The following is a 20,156-nucleotide window of genomic DNA, read 5'->3' on the forward strand; positions in this document are numbered from 1 at the left end:
TTGAAAATTGCAAAATTTAACCCTTTTTTGCTTTACGTAATTTTGATGAAAAGGGGTATCTTCATCAGGGGAGTACTCCTTTTTCTCAGTTCGAGTAGTTTTAGGTTTAATGTGTGTGATAAACCTAATATACTCTACTTTGATATGAAATTATAAAATCGCGTGCCTCTTGAGCGGAACATATTTCTATGAACATTTGAAAATTGCAAAATTTAACCCTTTTTCGCTTTACGTAATTTTGATGAAAAGGGGTATCTTCAACAGGGGAATACTCCTTTTTCTAAGTTCGAGTAGTTTTAGGTTCAATGTGTGTGAAAAACTTAATATATTCTACTTTGATATGAAATTATAAAATCGCGTGCCTCTTGAGCGGAACATATTTCTATTAACATTTGAAAATTGCAAAATTTAACCCTTTTTCGCTTTACGTAATTTTGATGAAAAGGGGTATCTTCAACAGGGAAGTACTCCCTTTTTTAAGTTCGAGTAGTTTTAGGTTCAATGTGTGTGATAAACTTAATATATTCTACTTTGATATGAAATTATAAAATCGCGTGCCTCTTGAGCGGAACATATTTCTATAAATATTTGAAAATTGCAAAATTTACCATTTTTACGTTTCACGTAATTTCGAGTAATAGGGGTATCTTCAACAAGGGAGTACCTCATTTTCTAAGTTCGAGTAGTTTTAGGTTCAATGTGTGTGATAAACCTAATATATTCTCCTTTGATATGAAATTATAAAATCGCGTGCCTCTTGAGCGGAACATATTTCTATTAACATTTGAAAATTGCAAAATTTACCCCTTTTTCGCTTTACGTAATTTTGATGAAAAGGGGTATCTTCAACAGGGAAGTACTCCCTTTTCTAAGTTCGAGTAGTTTTAGGTTCAATGTGTGTGATAAACTTAATATATTCTACTTTGATATGAAATTATAAAATCGTGTGCTTCTTGAGCGGAACATATTTCTATTAATATTTGAAAATTTACCATTTTTACGTTTCACGTAATTTCGAGTAATAGGGGTATCTTCAACAAGGGAGTACTCCATTTTTTAAGTTCGAGTAGTTTTAGGTTCAATGTGTGTGAAAAACCTAAAATATTCTACTTTGATATGAAATTATAAAATCGCGTGCCTCTTGAGCGGAAGATATTTCGATTAATATTTGAAAATTGCAAAATTTAACCCGTTTTCGCTTTACGTAATTTTGATGAATAAAAGCATAATCGACACGGGATATTTATAAAAAATTAGTTGCTAACTATTTATTATGCTCATTTTACCAAGCAATTAATGTTTTTGCTTTGTAAATGGTAATTTTAGTTATATTTAATAAATATCTTTCCTTTTTTGTTATGTTAATTTTACCTGTCTACATTTTTTCAGTTGTAAATAATGACACGCCTATAATTCTGCCAAGAATTTTAACCTTTTCGCCTCGCCGCACACAAAGGTCAAATTCTACTAGCTTCACAGCGGTCGCCGGGGTCGTTCCGTTTGTTCATCTCCGCAAGACCGCAATGCGAGGTAATTTTTTGAATTGGGTGACCGTTTTTTCAAGGCTAAATTGTAAGTGTCGAAGTAACAGTCATGCATTTACAACGTCCTTACGAGGAAAAAGTTATTACGTTACTACACCAATATTTTATGTGAATTCACAGCCTCATCTGGGGCATTTGTATACTGCAACTCTGGCTGATGTTGCTGGTCGTTGGCAAAGACTGAAGAATGGAAAAGAAGTTGTGTTTGCGACAGGTAATTATTGAACAATAACTAGCCTACATTGTTTTGTTGACTCGTATTTGCATCCTATATACTGATATAAGTCAGTAAGTTATGTGTTACCGTATCTTACATTTTAAACAACTTTGGACACTGAATAATAATAGGAACAGATGAACATGGACAGAAAATTCAGGAAGCTGCTGCTGAGGAAGAAATGGAACCCAAGTCCTTTTGTGATAAAGTCTCTGGAAGGTTGGTTAGTTAGTATTGTCCTAGTTCTGTAGTTCAGTAGGTTATGATCATCTTCACTATAGTATAATTAGGATTAAAATAATCTTGACTATCAGACTACTTCCGTATTTCCAATTTTCCATTCTTTAAATTACAGATATAAAGATTTGTATGAACTATGTAACATAGACTATACTGATTTCATCAGAACAACAGACACTCGTCATAAAGAAGCTGTTCATGCTTTTTGGAAAATTTTAGAAGATAAAGGATATATCTACAAAGGTGAAATATTATATTTTGAATCATATTTAGTTATCCTGCATGGGTAAGGGATTTGAATCCAGCATGGTCAGGATGGTATAAATAGGGTGCGAGGTGATGGGGACAATTTCTCAGTTTTATCATAGTATAATGATCAAAATCTTAGCGCACTGAACTTTTTTATCAAAATCAATGAATTTATCAAAAAAAAATTGTTTCCATTTAGGTTTTGCAATCATTCCTTGAACATTCTTTCTAAAAAAAAAATATAATATTTCCTACTAGTTCGTTCATATATTTGTTCTTACTAATCATACAATCAAGTTCTCGATATTAAAAGGATCTTGCTCTGATCAGTTTAACAGTTTACTTATAGCGAAACTTTTTTCTTATTAGCCATTGAAATTTGTGTTTATCGTATTGTGAGGTTCAAGAAGATTTTTGCTTTTGATTCCTTATTATTTCTATCCATATTCAGGCTCATATGAAGGATGGTACAGTACTCAGGACGAAAATTTTGTGACTGAACTCCAAACCAAAATATCGGCGGGTCATAGAATATCAATTGAAAGTGGACATAAAGTAGAATGGGTTAAGGAGAATAATTATGTATTCAGGTGAGTAAAAATATTTGTAAAATAATAACCAATTATGTAAGTTTACAAACTTTGTTTCATATAATACTTTATCACATATTGAGGCATATTTATATAAAAAACATTGGTATTTGCCATATTTTTATACAAGCAAGCCTTAGTTCAAGGCTTCATAGTCTCTATCAAAAGCCGAAATGAAGTGTAAAGTATCATATTATCATCTTCCCAGTGAGTTTGGTTATTATAATACAACCATAATATGGTTGTCATAACTATATTTTAATGAATGTGTTTTTGAAGGTGGATCTGCTATGCCAATCTTAATAGGATAATTTCGCCCCTCTATCACTTTGGACAGATGAGTTTGCTTCTGACACTTATTGGCCTCATAAAGCTTGATCATATTCATAGGTCTTTCATTCCAATATTCATATTTTCTGAAGGTGCAAATTTTTATATTTCTGAGAATAAGGATATAACATATTAGTGTGGAATTAGACCTCTATTCTATATAGTATATACTAGGGGTTATGGGGCAAGGTTTTTGGATCGGGGTCTACAAATTTTGTCCACCCAGAATGGCTATGTAAGTGTGACGTAAGAAGTTACATTTTATGAACAATATTCACAGTATTTCACAAGCAAAATTGGGAAACGCTAAGCCTCATGCCAAAACTAAATTTAATCCCAATCTCAACAAATTTCTTAATTTATTTTCGAGCTTAAACAGACTCTTAAATAGACTCTTGAGTTATTTCATTTTTATTCATAGCAACTATTTAAATCACCATGTGCAGATTATCTGCTGTCATCGATGAAGTGAAAACTTGGGCTCGACAGAATCCAAGCTGTGTTTATCCTGCAAAATTTCATCGGGTACTTTTGGAAAATTTGGATGCAATGACCGGTGACATATCCATATCAAGAGAAAGTTCGAGGGTTTCATGGGGAATAGAAACTCCATCTGATTCAACACAAACTGTCTACGTTTGGCTGGATGCTTTAATTAATTACTTAACAGTCGCTGGATTTCCTGACGTAAATGGGGAAAGGTTTCAAACAACCTGGCCTGCCAATTGTCATATTATAGGTGAGTCGTATTCAAATAATGACGCATTCATTATCACTATATCTTGTACTTGTTAGTATATTTATTTTCATCGTATGATATACTAGTATGCTATTTTGTATAAAAATGGTTAAGTGAAGCTTTGAATTATGTTTCCAATATACACTGTGCACTTAACCTTCTTCTGAATTTGTCTAATCATTCGGGTTGTCTAATCATTTGTCTAATCAAATTTCAGGTCATGACATTCTGAAATTCCATGCAATTTACTGGCCAGCATTCCTTATTGCTGCTGGGCTTGATCTTCCCAAGCAAATTGTTGTTCATTCTCACTGGCTGATGAATCGAAGAAAAATGTCGAAAAGCCTAGGCAATGTTATTAATCCTTTCAACGTAGCGAATTCTGTATCTGGTGAACGACTTAAATATTTCTTGATAAAACAGGTAGGTTTCGAAATGCTTGCGTCTGCTTTATCTCTTTAGGTATGTTGCATCTGGCATTAGCCATGTCTGTGAATTGTTTAAGCGGTGCTGAATGCCCTTTTAAATGGTCAATCATTCAGCAAGCCATCGTCACTATCAAGAGAGCACTGAGAAATGATCAAATATATGATTACAAAGTAACTTACCGTACCTAGTCCACAGTATGTTACCGATATCAAAAAACTTTCTTGTAGCACGAGTTCTCAAAGGAAAGACAGTGGTCTGGTCACGCTAGACAGGATAAAAACCGCTTCCCATTCAATAAAAATTGAACAGCGGAATTTGGATGAAATATCAAATTTCATTTATAGGAAATTTAGGAACTAATGAAAGTAATAGCCCTCTAGTGACAACAATAATCATGAACCTCTGAAAATTTCAAAGCAGTTGGTCTAGTAGTTAACGAAAAGTGATTTTTTTCATAGAACAAAAATACTATCAAGAATTTGATAAGAATTAACGATGAGAAGAACAACAACAACATAATAACAATATGATCCACAGGACCACTTCGTGTTCAATAAAGTTTTCCATCATTTAACCAAATGTTTGATCCTCTCACCAAATTCTTGTTTCATATTTACTATATTTTCAATATTCTCTCCAGGGAGTTTTAGAACATGACTGCGATTTTACTCATCACTTATTGCTGCAATCTGTAAATGGTGATTTGTGCAATTCACTCGGAAACTGTTTGCATCGAGCTGTTGCTCCTAAACTGAACCCAGATCAGATCTACACAAATTTTTACAAAGATTGCTATCCAAAATTGATAAGTTTCAGGTAAGTGAAGGATGTAAAAGAGCTTGAATTTTTTTTAAACACATGAGACTTCGCATTTAAGGTAAGGTTTGAGATAATCATGCATGTGAAGATGTAGCATGAAATTTCATGTTCATGTTTTTAATAAATGTTGTTTCAAATATACAAACTCGTTTATTTTCTTTTTTCTTTAATGAATATTTCTAGAACATGCCATTTCCAATTTTAGCTAATAATTTATATGTCTCGATTTTTTATTTGTTGTATTCTCATATTGTGTATGTGTTCTCATTTTCAGTGACAAAGCCTCTGGCGAAAAACCATCTGGTTTAATCAACTTAGTTCAGAAATTGCCTGATGACGTCAACAAGTTTTGTGAAGACTTTCATTTTTATAAAGCAGCCGAAGCAATTATGGAATGTGTTCGTGAATCAAATCTGTTGATTCATAGAAATAAAACGTGGAGGCTTGATCTTCACAATGCAAGAGATAAGAAACTCAACGACACAGCTTTACATTGTGTTTACGAAACTCTTCGTGTATGTGGTATATTATTACAACCTTTTGTTCCGTGTATTGCCAATGATATGCTGGATAGATTGAATGTGCAGCATCATGAAAGAACATTTTTGCATGCAACCAAAAGTTTTTACGGTTATGGTAACAGTGCTGAAGCATGTCCAATGACTGGTCGAAAACTTGGCAAAAATAGAGGTGTTCTTATCAAAAAAGTTTCTAAAATAAAGTTTTGATAATGTAATACAGTGGTTTTCAACATTTTTTTTATACCATAAATTGTTTGTGGAACACTACGACTAAATGATGGTTTAAAATTTTCTGAAGTAGAAGGTTGATTAATTGGTAGTTGCCTCCGTTAATTTTGGCTTAGAAAAGACATACTGAAAAGAACAATAGTTGTGGACTATATAGTGGGAAAAGACCTACCAAATATGGATTTTCAGCACAAAACGCTGAAATACCGACGCGAATCATATGGTAGGCTGTTATGTATCTTGCGATAGATATGACATCTTCAAGATTTTGGGCCTATTTTGTTGAGAACAAGTCTTTTATTTTTGCGGCGATTAGGGGAAAATAAACACGTAGTTATTCTACAATGTTTCTCACATTTTTTTAAGTCTTTTCTATTCCGATATCTATCTTTCTTGGATTAATTAAAATCCCCTTTTCTTCGAAGATAATTTATCGTGCGAGACATGCGTTTGATTGATTCATGCGACACCTAATTACCTAGTCAAAGGCATCCGGAGTTATTCGATTTGACGGCACTGGCAATTGTCTATATTCGTGTTTCCCAATAAGCATTTTATTGCATTTGTCTGCGTAAATTCTAAAGCAATGACAAATGAGCTTGGCGGACACGACTTGCAATGGACCTTCCCCCGACCTTTAACCCCATAAAAATTCTTCCCATACTTTACCATGGCAAAATGCCCGGGACTTATTTTAAGAGTGGTTTCGCGAGTTGGCGCTTGTAAAATGGGGTAGTTGTTTCAAACCATCATTCTGATTCATCGCATACAACAACCTGTTTTTTAAAAGTACCTGTAAAGAATTTTAGCCTATTCTATCACAGGTATTCCTATATTACTTTTTTATTACTGCAATTAAATTAAAGCTCCTAGGAAGACAGGATCATTGAATTATCTGATTTAAATTTCCGAAACACAACTGAAAACTGACAAATAGAATCCAAAAACGAGGTAATGTTTACGACCACGCCCGAAAATCTGTCTGAGTGAGAAAAGTGTCTGAGCGGAAGCGAACGGAAACATTGTTACGTCACTTTTTGCACCTTGCTGATTGGCCAATATCACGAAGTAAACAAGGACGTCGATGCTCGGGGAAAGGTCCGAATTAAAACAAAATATCGATTGTCGTAGAGCTCGGAAGACCCTTGAAAAATTAAGTATTTGAGCATTGAAAATTTTAAATCGTTTGGTTGCGGAGAAGAGCGATTTTCCCCACTAGCTTTGTTGGAAAGATATCGGACTGGTTAGATATAATGTCACGTGGTGGTGCAATATTCTTGGAAATATCAAACTTGAAGATAAAAAATCGATCTATAAAAGAACTAACCTTTGACATTTTAGAACGTCAAATGCCACCTCAATAACGATTGGCAAATCTAATAGTAGCCGTATACAGTTTGTGTCCAAAGATGCAGCAATTTTCGAGAATGAATTGGTTGGAATATAGAGTTTGTCACAATGCTGTCAATTTTGTCAGCAAGTTGTGCATTTGATTAAAACTGATTCGATATCTTAAAAATTCCAATCTTGTTAAAAATTAATAAACTTTAATTTGCGATTCTGATATTCCAGTCATTTCCCTATAACAAATATCCTATGCTTCAAAAATGTGAATATGAAAATAAACTAAAGCTAGATTTGCTTCTTTTCTGTCGTTACAATTCATTTTATTTCAATGTTAACTCACATCGGGGTAAACCAATTTCCTATAACTTCAGTAGAATTATATATATTCGTTACTTTTCCACAAAAATGCTGTCTTTTATGGGTTATTAGGAATGGACAGTTCATGTATGACATTTAGTAGTAAAAAAAGTTCAAAATTATACATAATAGCTCATGTATGGAAATTTCTAGGAAGATTTCCTCAAATGCGTACATAAGAGTTCATTCAAAACAATTTCAAAGAAGCCTACAGTAATATTGTTCATAAATATTAAACTTACTGTGAAATAATTGCATTCCTCCTGAGGAAGCATTGGGAATAACACACATTTCGCGGCATAATAATGAGATAAGTTATTAAAGACATGATGCCTAGTAAAACAAGTGCATTCTAAATTCCAATTTGTTTGAAAGAACAGAATTTTTTTTAATAATTTTCCATTGACTAGAGCAGGAGGGGTGGCCAATACGTCGATCGCGATCGACCGCCACGTCTCGAGCAGTCAATCGCGTCTGATGTTGGGTGAATTTTATTAAAATACCCCCAAAAATTTACAACAGGAAGAATACAGTACTTTACCTGCGCAAAATACAATATACACATGCAATATTTGAGTCTGAGCAAGCCCGATAAATTACGTAACAAAGGCAAGTTTTTTCGCTGCCAAGGTTCAAAAATGAAGTGCGGCGATCGCGTAGTAGACTGACAAGCGATCCTGCAACAACGTCCGCAGTATGCGAAAGTTATTGTCTCACTCCAAGAGTAGTGTAGTGTGATAAATTTAATTTGCAATGGTAGAAGTGGCATCAAAATGCTCATCTTGTTCTAATTCTAAGCAAGGGAAGAATCGCGTTTGAAGGAAATTGTAAATTAGATACTGACGTTTGAGCAGTCATGTAACATTCATGGTTTGAGAACATTTATATTTTGCTGCTCAGATAATACATGAATACTTGGTAAGGTTTCTCGAGGAATTTTCAACACTTGCGTCTAAAAATTAAGAAGGCCAAGTATCGGAATTGTATGATTTGAATAAATCTTAAATAAATGATGAAACAATTACTCCGGGTACAATACAAATTTTGTGTCAGTTTCATTAAAAATGCGCCCACGAAGCCGAGTTTATTGACAGTGGTGAAATTTTTCGTATGTGTAGCCTATGTGTGCATTTATATGCGTATTCAGTATTTATTCGATTTTGTGTATGACCCCATTACACCCCAATTGATCGCAAACCATTTTGATGATTTTAGTCGATCGCGGTCAAAAGCAGGTTAGCCACACCTGTATTTGAGCATCGTTAGACCGACATTCAAAAATAAAGTTGCGAGGTGAAATACTAAATCTGTAGATGTGCTTATTTGACGTTCCAGCAGTCCCGCCGTTTCCATACAGATTCATTTTTCATGCATATATAAATATTGCCAATCACTGAAAAGTACATGAATTAATTAAATACAGCTTATTTTACTGAATTTAACAGTCACGAAAATAATCATCCAACGTTTGCGAAATGAGACATCTGGGCTTCGTCCTTTTTTGTATCGCAGCCTTTGCGTAAGTATTGTGGATATTATTATTGTGGATGTTTTTCAAACCGTTCACAAGTATAGTGATCGGTATATTCAAATGGATGCTTCCCCAACCCTGGACATTCTCCTTTTACTTCACAATTGCAAAATTTTGCATGCCTAATTTGACTAGTTTACATTTTCAAAAGCATCAATTTGTCCCTAACTGTTTAAGCAGCTGCACAAAAAAAAAACATAGTTATACAGCTAATTTCAAAAAGTCCAATCTACCACTCTTTTCGATGGTTCTTTCGATTACCGAAACCAGACTAAAATAATACCGAGAAAAAACGATAGCTGAATAACCCTATTTATAATAACAATTTGAAAAAATAACTAAAAACTAACTAATAACACTCTAAATCACGAAAATAAGTCAACGTTTCCAATCACGTCCAGATTGCCTGAGTGATGAAGATGGCTGAGCGGGCCCGTTAATTAATTGTTACGTCACTGTTGACTTCTTACTGACTAGTGACTAGACATGTCACGAAAATAAATAAAGAAATCAAACCTCAAAAAAGCATTCGAGCTCGAGGAAGCATTCATTTTAAAAGACTTCAATTATAGTATACGATTATACTAGTATACCTTGAAAAGCTCGACGCAACAAATGAACTGGGGATATCGTGATATTAAGACGGTTAGGTCTTTTATTTTTTTAGAATCTTTCAAACATTTGCGGTCAAGTATTGCAATGGATTGAATTGTCCAATAAAGTGCTGTAATGAAGTATTTTCAGAAAACTACTATTGTGCTAATCACGACCAAACAGTAAGTTGATAAAAAAAAAATGCTGGAATATAATATAAAGTTGATACAACGAGATAGGAAATATTCCAGACATATTCTAAATCACACGATATGCAGCGTAATTTTAAAAGTAAACTAGACTATAGATCCAGTGGCGTAGCATCCACTCCCGCAACCCCTGCGGTCGCGGGTGGGCCCACATTGCAAAGGGGCCCCAGCGGTTAGAATTTAGAAATTTGAGCCGCAAAAGCTGCAGTGCAAAACCAGTAATGCACATCTTATACCGTTGATGTTAGTTCTGCTCAAATCATTTTGTTACGTAACAATGCCAGTGAGTCGGTGATTTTTGGCGTCTTGTAGGTCGATTGCACCGGCAAAATTACGAAGGCTGTCAAAATGATGTCGAAAGCAAAACCTTTCAGTGGCGCACAGAAACGCAGAAAAGGGGCAGAAGAAGAAGCACGTATAAAAAAAAATTACCAAGATAAACGGAAAATTTTAGGTTACCATTGCCTTTTAATAGCGACATATTATGCTTTTTGACGAAATAAAAAAAGCGTTGTTTCAGCTTATGGGGGGGGGGGGGGGGGGGTCTTGTTACGCCACTGTATTGATCAGTAGACTGAGTAGAACCTTTATGATAAATTTACAAATTACGCTATGGCTTTCGTTATCTTTTTCTACGCTTCTGATATATGCTTTTTAACTGTGGGCAAAAAAGACAATAAAAATAAATTTACGTTGTTCTTTATGTTTGAATGTCATTTTTTTTTTCAGAACGGGCTTGTGAGCTGTTGGTAGGATGATTTTGATGTTCTGAAGAAAGAAGAACATTGATTTCCTGAAAATGTTTTGAGAAATAAAAGATCTGAAAAAATATTTTACTTGGTCGTTTATTTAGTACAAGAAACTTTTAAAATTCTAGATGAATATTCAGAAAGTTAAATAACCAATACCCTATTGGATTCAAGTATTCTAACGCTAACAAGGCAAACCACAATACACAGGAATTTAAAATGAGTGGTGACTAGGGGCCAAATTTACCTTACCAGTCGAATAGAAGCGCATAGAGTAACAAATCTGAACAATTCTCAAATGAATAAGATTATTAGATTGACCTAGGGCTGAGTGACCCCAATTCATTTGGTTCGGACCTGAATAAAATATAACGTTGTATATGTAGCAAAGCTATTTTTGATTCTTGGTCTCCTGATACGTTTTAATTGAAAACATGCCCACATCAGTCTCAATTAATTCTATATATCGAATTCGGTGCATTGGCTACTTTTTCGTATTTTGAGGTTGTTGAGAGTTTAGTTGCAATTTGTATTTGATTTTTATTCAAAATGTGTACATAATGTCTTATGTACGACAATTTCTAGGAAGTTTTTCTAAAACGCGAACATAACAATTAATTCATAACAATTTCTGAGAGGTTATGTTAAAATTAGAGTTTTTATATACCGGCTATATTGTGACTGGAGGAAGCGAATGAAATAACATTTCCAGGATATTTTACATCATAGGAATGATATTAATTGTTGTAGACTCAATGTCTAGTGAAATATGTCCATAACATACGAAATATATTTCAATATATTCTTTCTCAGTAAGATTCATTTGTCATATATGAATAAATATTGTTGATGACCAAATGTTTTTTCACCTGAAAACTACTTATTTTCCTTAATTTTAACTGACAAGCAAATAACCAGTTAATGAGTGCAAAATGAGACATCAGTGTCCTATCTTATTTTGTATTGCAGCATTTGTGTAAGTATTGCAGTTAATAAATGAGCATAGGAAACGTTTAGTGGTTGTTATATTTAAGTCTAAAACAGACTGCTATTACAGTGAAGATTACGTGGGTATACATTGACCAGCTGGGTGAAAGAAACTCAATAATTACTCTCATGATATCAAAAGATCTGCGGATTTTATTTTGCAGAATTTTTCAAACACTTGCGGTTGTGAATTGCAATGGTCTCATTTGTCCAAGAATATGCTGCTACGATTCAATGTTGACAGGGAGGTTTGGTTGTTCTGAATATGACCGAACGGTGAGCTAAATAAATAACCACTGGGTAATAATATGTAGTTAATACAACGAGACAGGAAAGCTGAAAAAGTTCGCTTGTATGTGCTAGAAATACATCCATCCTTGCAATATGCTCTCCAATGCAATGCTGATTGCCAATTGAGAATGGGATCACGTAATCGCAAGGAATAAAATTACCATATTCGTCGATGAATCTTTCAGGTTGAAACTTGTCAGGGTTAACGAATTGTTGTTTCTGATCGCAGTGACAACCGGTGTTGCAGAGTCAACACATAACCAATTTGTACTAAGTTCAGTTAGCTTTTCATCTAAGTTCGTTGTATATAATAAAAATGGGTAATATTAATATTATTCAACTCCTAAGTTTTTTTTAATTTTACTGATTCATGTTCAACAATACTGAGCATATCGGCAAGTTCAATGGGAGTTTGTGTGTTTTAATTCATGTGTCGGACGTGCATGCATTTGTCACAGATAGAATTTTTTTCTGTGTGTTGAAAGAATCAGAAGACTCAGATTCTGGATTTGTGGTTTATTATGAGACAACTTCACAGTTAAAACACTTAAAACAGAGAACACAGGAAAACACGTCCGACATCCAACCCAGCCGAGCGAAGAAGAGGCGGGAAGCTCTTTTTTCTCACGACTCGATGGTGGTCGGAGTCTCACAGTAGCCGGACCCGGATGAAGTATATCCAAATTAACGGTCCTCGCATATCGGCAAATATAAAAGACAAACCAAACTAAAACACACGGATAATAAAATCCGTGACACATTTACATTGTGGAACTGCACTTTATTTTTTTATTTATTCAGCTGTGTTGTTTTATTCGTTCATTTTGTTTTTTCTTTTCTTTTTTGTCATGCTTTTGGTGTCCAGTCAGTCAGAGACAGCAGGATATCGGTATGCAGATATCAAAAGCAGCGTCAGATCGAAGCTAAAGACAAACAAATGTATTGTACGGTAACATCGTAATGAACTTTGAGGGCAAAGTGCCAATATTCTTGAAACAACTCTTATTATGGCAATTAATAAAATACCCTTTTAATGTGAATAAGTAACCCGAAAACTTCGACCTGGACTTTCTTCATCTGTGGACTTCGAGAAATCCAACTGTAATAATATATTTTTCCGAAAATTTATTTGGAATTTAATTTTAGACTCTAACTCAAAATTCTTTTGGGACTCTATGGTTCCAGTTTTTAACTCAAATATCAAAATTTCAACGTTTGTATATTGAAAAATTTAAATAACGACTCCCGAAACAACAATTTGAGAACTGAGTTCCTAAAAGCGAAAATGACACGTTATGAAATTCTTACACCGTGGAGAAATTTCTTTTTCCTAGGCCTTCCTTTCCTAGGCCTTCAGACCTACCGTATTATTTTTACAAAAATGTCAAAAGAGAATTCTTCTCGATAGCAGTGTAAGAAGTACCATTACATTCGTCTCGTAACAATGGCAAGAACTAAACATACATTGTTAAGCTTCAGGGATGCCTGCGCAACTCTACCTCGGTGGCCTTTTTGCATTTATTTATGTCGAGGTGATGGTTACCTACTTCCACTCTCTGCCATCCCAACACTCTACCACTCTTTTTCCCATTTACTTCGTTTGGAGAATCGACTAGCTGTATTGGGGGTATCTTGCAGATTAATGGGTAAAATATGCAAATAGGGCTAAGATATAAATCTACGAGACGAATGCAATGGTGTACTTACACTGATATCGAGAAGAGTTTTCCACCCGACATTTTTGAGAAAATTTAGTTAGAATCGTAGGAATAAGAAACTTTTCTACAGTTGGATCTCCCATAACATGTTATTCTTACTTTTGGGATACTTCAAAACTTAGGGCTTTAATTGTTGGGTCGAATTTTCCGATATTCAAAGTTGAAATTTTTATATATATTTGAGTGTTGAAAACTGGAATCATAGAGTCTCAAAGGAATTTAGAGTAGAAGTCTAAAATTAAATGCCTCAATGAATTTTCGGAATGCATAACATACGCAAATGCATTACAGTTGGATTTCTCGAAGTCATCAGACGAAGGAAGTCCAGGTCGAAGTTTTTGGGTTACTTATTCACAGTAAACGGATATTTTAATAATTGCTATAATAGAAGTCGTTTCAAGAATATTGGCACTTTGCCCTCAAGGTTCATTACGATGTTACCGTACAATTCATGGCTGTCTTTACCTCCGATGTGATGCTGCTTCTGATATCTGCATAACGATATCCTGCTGTATCTTTGACTGACTACCAACACTCGACACCAAAAAAATGACAAAAAGACAAAGAAAAACAAAATAAACGGATAAAACACAGCTAAACAAATAGAAAATACCAAAATTGCAGTGCAGTTTCACATTGTAAATGCATGCACGTCCGACACCTAATTTAAAACCCATATGAACTTGCCAATTGGCTTAGTTATGTTGAGCATAAATCAGTAAAATTAAAAAATAATTATACAATGAACTTAGATAAACAGCTAACTGAACTTAGTACAAATTGGTTATGTGTTGACTCTGCAACACCGGTTGTCAGGACCAAAATTTGTATGAAGCATAAAATTAAAAAACATTACACTAAACAAAATGTTGTTGACAGGGGAATAATGGAATCATGAAATTTTTCAAAAGAACCAAAACTGAACTTAAAATGTTTTCCTCTGCATTGACATTTTCACACGCTCGCCATCCATTGCATGCAGTAAAGTTTATAGTCAACCTTGCCTGCAAGATGAAGAAATGGAAAGTTAGTTTGTTTTTATCTGTTTCGGCATTATCAGGTAAATCCACTTAAATTGTTTTGCACGGGGGACTACGTTTGTTATTCAGCTTATCATTAACTGAATCTGTATAGATCGATTATTATTCAAAAACAAATTGAATTGGCGGATCCATTTCTGACCTTTACCCTTCAAGGCGCAATAGCCCGATGAAATTTGAAACTCGAAATTTTAAAGTGAAATTTGTCAAAGTCTTTTTTATTTAAATCGACTGATCAATTGGCCTCAAATAATTACCATTCAAATTGACAAATACGTTGGTGTATGTGATTAAAAAGACAAAATCAGAAAATGAAAAGGGAAAAATCAGTGTCGTTTATAAACATTTGTAAGACAACCCGCTGTTTGACAAAAGCATATAACTTACATGTAGAAGCTTAGTAGAACATTTGTTCCCTATAGCCGCTTACGTTTTCAAATTTGTCTTGTTTCTAGAAAAATATAATCAGTTTCAATTCCATTGATTTGTTTAATCTAAAAAATATTAAATGTAGCAAAATGTAATAAACACTATTCCGATAGATTTATATTGTAAATCGCTACAACCCACGTGTATGACTGATAACAAGCTCATAGTTAGACTTAGTTTTCATTTAGTTGGAAAATTATATAATTGATAATAGAAGGGGTAAACTCAATAACACTGGCAGTTATTACTTCTGACAAGAGTATAACAAAATTTTAAGGTTATTCTTTAGTCTCTGTGAGCCAATCCAATGTACCATTCTAATGGATTGACAAAATTAATTTTTTGATGTATTGAATTCATATAAAATAAATAACTCAAACGGTATACATATGCAACAATGCTCCATTGCCAACTACAAGAAAAAGGCTTTTTTTTTTTATCTCAAATAACATACGTGACCCAATCTGAGGCCAACGTATGGAAAATGTTCTTTTTGTTGCACATATACGCCCCAACCCCCCGTGGAAATTTTTTTTGAAAATAGTAAAACACTTAACTCTCCACTTCACATAGTTGTATAATTCACAATGGTGACTTTTGCCTTGTTCCGACAATCAATCTTGAGTTCACGAAACAATAAGATTTGACATTGCAGCCTTAAAACAAAATAAAAATGAATAAATAGCAATGGAGTGACAAATGCAACACCATGGTACCATTGATTAAATGTATAACTAATTGAATTATGATACCTGTATCTTAAAATTTCATCTTAGTTTTTGCCGAGCTGCTTGTCAAATCTTTGATATACCCTGCAGTAATAATAGTTTACGTTGTGCAAGGATAGAAATTGAAAAATGTTCAAGAACGAATCAAATTTTTTTTTATAAGTACGATCTAAGATCACCAAATACAGGCCACGCAAATATTTAACATTTTATTTGAACACATTCTTCAGCCTTCCCTAGTCTGGCCAACATATTATATACTATTATCACGACGGTTTGCAGCATCGAGTACTTGCTTAATCCGGTATTAAATCTTTTTCTGAAAATTATTTGTTCTGATTCAAATAATAGAACACGTTCGAAAATATAAATATACTTATTTCTTAATTGGTAGTGAACATGAATCTATTATTATTTTTGGGTCAATTGAGTTCGAATAATTTTTTTTTACCTCACTTTACGTTTTTGAAAAGTTTTTTACATATAGAAAATATTGCTAATCTAAAATGTTTTGAAGGTTTTTTTCTAGGCTCAGATTAGATATTATATGCTTCTTCATTGGCTAAATAGGCTGTAGATTACCTATTATATAACATCAGCGTGTAATATTTACCCCTGTCTGGCGCCTATCTTCGCATGTTTGCAAACGTATTTTCTCCAGGATATGGTCGATATCTCTTTGTACAAAAATGATCCACGTAATTGCCAAACCATGTAGGATATCTGAATACTTGATAAATAAATATATTCACAAAATTTCGATTTATCAAAATATGTAATAAGTTTTACATAAAAGGTTCCGCGTATGCCATCAATTTTGTACAATTAAACATAAACAGCTTCACGCCAAAAATTGAATGCTATGAAAGAGGTGTTGCTAACGAGTTATTCATAGTAATGCCAACAATAATAAAAATACTTTTTAACACATTGGTGATCGCAATTGCGCGTATAGGTGAATGGAACCTATATACTGACCCACGACCCACATCACGAATGCAACCTATTGGAGTGGCACGTTAGTAGAACGTGTGTATGAAAACAATAAATATTGAGCACAATGAAAAAAGACTCTCACTCATTCGGGTAACCAAGCCATTTGTTCGTTTAGCTTTGTAGGCTAACTAAATATTTTAAAAATTTCGACTCACCTGCTGGGAATCAAAATTTAGCAAAGTTGAGTTTTAAATTGAAATTCCACGCTTCAACCTTTTTGATTAATATATTGTATAACTCCGCGATCATCGACCGCCAAAATCTTGATTGATCTGAATTCCTCAAGTTTTATAATTTGCCACTTATAATACCAGAAATAGCAGCGGCTTAGTATATCTATTTTATTATCGAAAAACATCTTCTTACCTTAATGTTGCATCCAAGGAATCAACGACTACGTTGAATAGCCTTCGTCCTACACGAAACAGACAAACCATTCGTCATCACGCACCCCAGTGACTTGTTGAGAAAAGCGACGCGCTTCTCCACATTCCCGCCCAGACTGATTAGCGATATCACATAATTAATTAACTGTAATCAAATTAGAAAACGGTCGAGGAAAAAATTGAGTAATTAGTCGGGTTACACAGGGTAGATCCCTTGGTCCGGCGATATCATGCGTCTGGAGATGTTTTGCGGTGTACTCCATGTTGATGCGAATTTCACAAATGACAACAGATATTGTTGCACGGTGAAGAGTTTGATAGGCGTATGGCTATAACAATAAGAGTATTGTCCTTTGATTACGGTATTTAAAGTGGGCCTATGTTATTCCTCTTCCTCTTTATTCGACGCAAGTTGTGTGATTTGCGTTCCTCGAGAACCCACCGACAGACCGATAAATTTCGTAATGATATACAAAAGTATTATTATAGGCATTTAAACTTAGTGATTAGACTAGGAGGCGTCTAATTTCAGTGATTACCAGAACTGAACTAAATATGCTCCCCTTCTCATCATTGTGTCTTTTGGTATTTTGTATTCTTTTATTTGAACTTCGGACGTGGATTTATGAGCAATTGCCTATTCCAGTAGGCTTTGATAACGCGATATATATTCTAATTACTGAGCGCACGCTGGTTAACGACGCAGTCTCTATGTCGTAATCAAAGGACGTCAATCCCGCTTGTTGGTTTACGCCTTACATCATAACATTGTTTATTCAAAGTCAATACTTTGGTAGTGTAAATGAGCTCCAAATATGTTTGAACATGGAAACCCAGGGCAATCAATATAAATTTTTCTTATATCACATACTTTTCTAGAATACATACTTTTCTATGGTAAATATATGTAGACACGCCACTGGCTATGCGTGAATATCACAAAATTTATATTCTGCTCTTTCTGGTTTACCAAAGAAAATATTTATTTATGTAAATCTTGGTTTTGCCCGATCACTATCATACGCTATGGTGATGTTCTATGAACATCAGTTCAGGCGCTTCTGTTTCGTTTTGCTCCCACTTTTCGTCGTCATGCGTGAGCTATGCACGCTTCATGCTGTTTGTATATATTTGCAAAGTGGTCTTGCAATACAATTGAAGTCATGTCATACAGTTGCCTTTCAGGAAACAATTCTTTTTGCTTCTTTTCTATGAAATTGAAAGCACTCAGTCAAGATTAAGCACTTTTAAATGCCAGAAATATGTATCATGAATGTATATTGTATGAGGACCATAGCAGATAAAACGAGGGAGGTAATTCCCCGGGTTTGTGTCATCATGATACCATGCAATAAGAATAAGGCGAAAACCTTTTGTATTCGTAAATGTGCGTATATCTCATGGAACCTGTAAGAGTCTATGGTGTTTACCTGTCATAGGCGGTCACCTTTACGTACATGTTTCATGTTATCCGAATCGAAAAATGTGTAATCGACTCATTATACCATCCTCTAACGGAAAAGATCCCGGGCATTTCAATGACGTTATTCTATTACTCATTAGTAGATGCTCACTTTGTTTCGGAGCGAAATTGCGAAGACAACAGCACGAACAAGTTGTTATCCTTAGGAATGTGGTATTGAAATTAGTGAGTGGAGTTTGTCAGTTCTTGTTGGTATCGGAGTCGAATGTAAAAGCCGACATTTTACATCGTTACAAAATATCTTAATATCTTATCTTATGCCAAGTTATACCATAACAGCTGGCGGGTCTGGTCTTGAGGGTCTAAATAGCGTTACAAGTTGCGGAAAGTATGTATGTATTTAGTATGTAAAAGACAGAAAAAAGTTAGGTTTTTACATTTCGAAAAGGGGGTGGTTCCGACCCTCACACATCCCCTGGCCACGCCCCTGTTTTTTACTGTCGCTTTATATAACCTACTCAACTTATATAAGTTGGTACAACTTGTTTTATTCGATTAATCGAAAAGCTGAATATCAGAAAAAAAAAACAGGTTTTTACCATCTGAAGTTTTCAAAGCCGCTCACTGCCAGGCGAATACATGCATATCGATTGCGTTTCAATCATTTAGGCCAGCGAGTAGCCGACTATGTCATCGCTCGCGAAATTTCGACTGAAACGCTATCAAACCTACATTGTAAAATAAATTTTGTCCAACAAAAGAAACCGACGAACGGTTGTTTGAGGTGACGTCCGGGAAATTTACGATCAGATGGGATCTCGCTTTATATCAATATTTGCGCTGTAAAACGCGGCCAGGTTGGATTTTATTTTTCTTCTTAACTTATCGATCGAAAATGCTGCATAATTACCGCAGGAATACGCTTGGGAGCCCGCGAGGAAAATATCGATTTGAGTGACCACCGGTTACAGGTCGACTTACTGTAATTGAATTTTTGATAATCCTTGCTGCGAAGTTGTTTAGTATAAGTAAAACGAGGATGAGATTTATTATTTTTTTTCACGGAACGTTGATATTGCGCTATGGTACTTGATCGAGCAGTCCAGCAGGTGATGTTTGGAGAGATTGTGACACGAGCTGACCAACCGAAAAGCAAACTAACCCAAATTGAAGATTTTCTCAATAGATATAACTGCGATATAGTTTCATCTGTATGAGCATATTTCATGTAAAATGACACAATTATTACCATCCAGTAGTTTATAAAGATTGTTTTGTTCGGAAACTTAGCCTTTATATTTAGCAGGAGTAAAAGAAATTCGTAGTTCCGTAAAGATACGAATTAATTGATGTTTCTAGTTACATCAGTCTCTTAGATTTAGGAGAATCAGGAAATCGAAAGCCTATAGCAACATTCTTCTAGTCACTACATAAACCATTAGTCACAAAAAGAACGAAACTCTAT

General features: G+C 34.5%; 1 protein-coding gene and 2 long non-coding RNA genes across 5 annotated transcripts; 2 read left to right on the forward strand and 1 right to left on the reverse strand.

The window, feature by feature from the left end:
• Positions 1-1,483: 1,483 nt before the first annotated feature.
• Positions 1,484-5,981, forward strand: LOC120341681 (methionine--tRNA ligase, mitochondrial-like). The gene is made up of 8 exons (XM_039410253.2): positions 1,484-1,758; positions 1,893-1,980; positions 2,117-2,244; positions 2,702-2,840; positions 3,617-3,909; positions 4,127-4,332; positions 4,979-5,154; positions 5,432-5,981. The coding sequence occupies exons 1-8, from the start codon at positions 1,524-1,526 to the stop codon at positions 5,883-5,885; spliced, it is 1,719 nt and encodes a 572-aa protein (XP_039266187.2). The 5' UTR covers positions 1,484-1,523; the 3' UTR covers positions 5,886-5,981.
• Positions 5,982-9,053: 3,072 nt separating this feature from the next.
• Positions 9,054-11,330, forward strand: LOC144432150 (uncharacterized). The gene is made up of 3 exons (XR_013480417.1): positions 9,054-9,129; positions 9,809-9,917; positions 10,674-11,330. It is a non-coding gene; the product is annotated as an uncharacterized LOC144432150 (long non-coding RNA).
• A 2,958-nt stretch (positions 11,331-14,288) lies between these two features.
• Positions 14,289-17,370, reverse strand: LOC120341690 (uncharacterized). Of its 3 annotated transcripts, none has more exons than XR_013480418.1 (5): positions 17,249-17,369; positions 17,038-17,154; positions 16,500-16,609; positions 15,117-15,814; positions 14,289-14,693 (listed from the first exon to the last, which is right to left on the reverse strand). It is a non-coding gene; the product is annotated as an uncharacterized LOC120341690 (long non-coding RNA). The 3 variants fall into 3 exon arrangements; XR_013480419.1 differs by having other exon boundaries at positions 17,038-17,162; positions 17,249-17,363; XR_005569431.2 differs by lacking the exon at positions 17,038-17,154 and having other exon boundaries at positions 17,249-17,370.
• Positions 17,371-20,156: the final 2,786 nt, after the last annotated feature.

This window comes from Styela clava, chromosome 14 (genome assembly GCF_964204865.1).
Source record: "Styela clava chromosome 14, kaStyClav1.hap1.2, whole genome shotgun sequence".
Classification (NCBI taxonomy): domain Eukaryota; kingdom Metazoa; phylum Chordata; class Ascidiacea; order Stolidobranchia; family Styelidae; genus Styela; species Styela clava.

What these genes read in the sequence shown, in the direction of transcription:
- LOC120341681 (XM_039410253.2), top strand. Translation starts at nt 1,524, where the DNA reads ATGCGAGGTAATTTTTTGAATTGGGTGACCGTTTTTTCAAGGCTAAAT. An exon ending in TGCCAATTGTCATATTATAG is followed by an intron (nt 3,910 to 4,126) that starts GTGAGTCGTATT and finishes ATCAAATTTCAG; the next exon opens with GTCATGACATTCTGAAATTC. An exon ending in CCAAAATTGATAAGTTTCAG is followed by an intron (nt 5,155 to 5,431) that starts GTAAGTGAAGGA and finishes TCTCATTTTCAG; the next exon opens with TGACAAAGCCTCTGGCGAAA.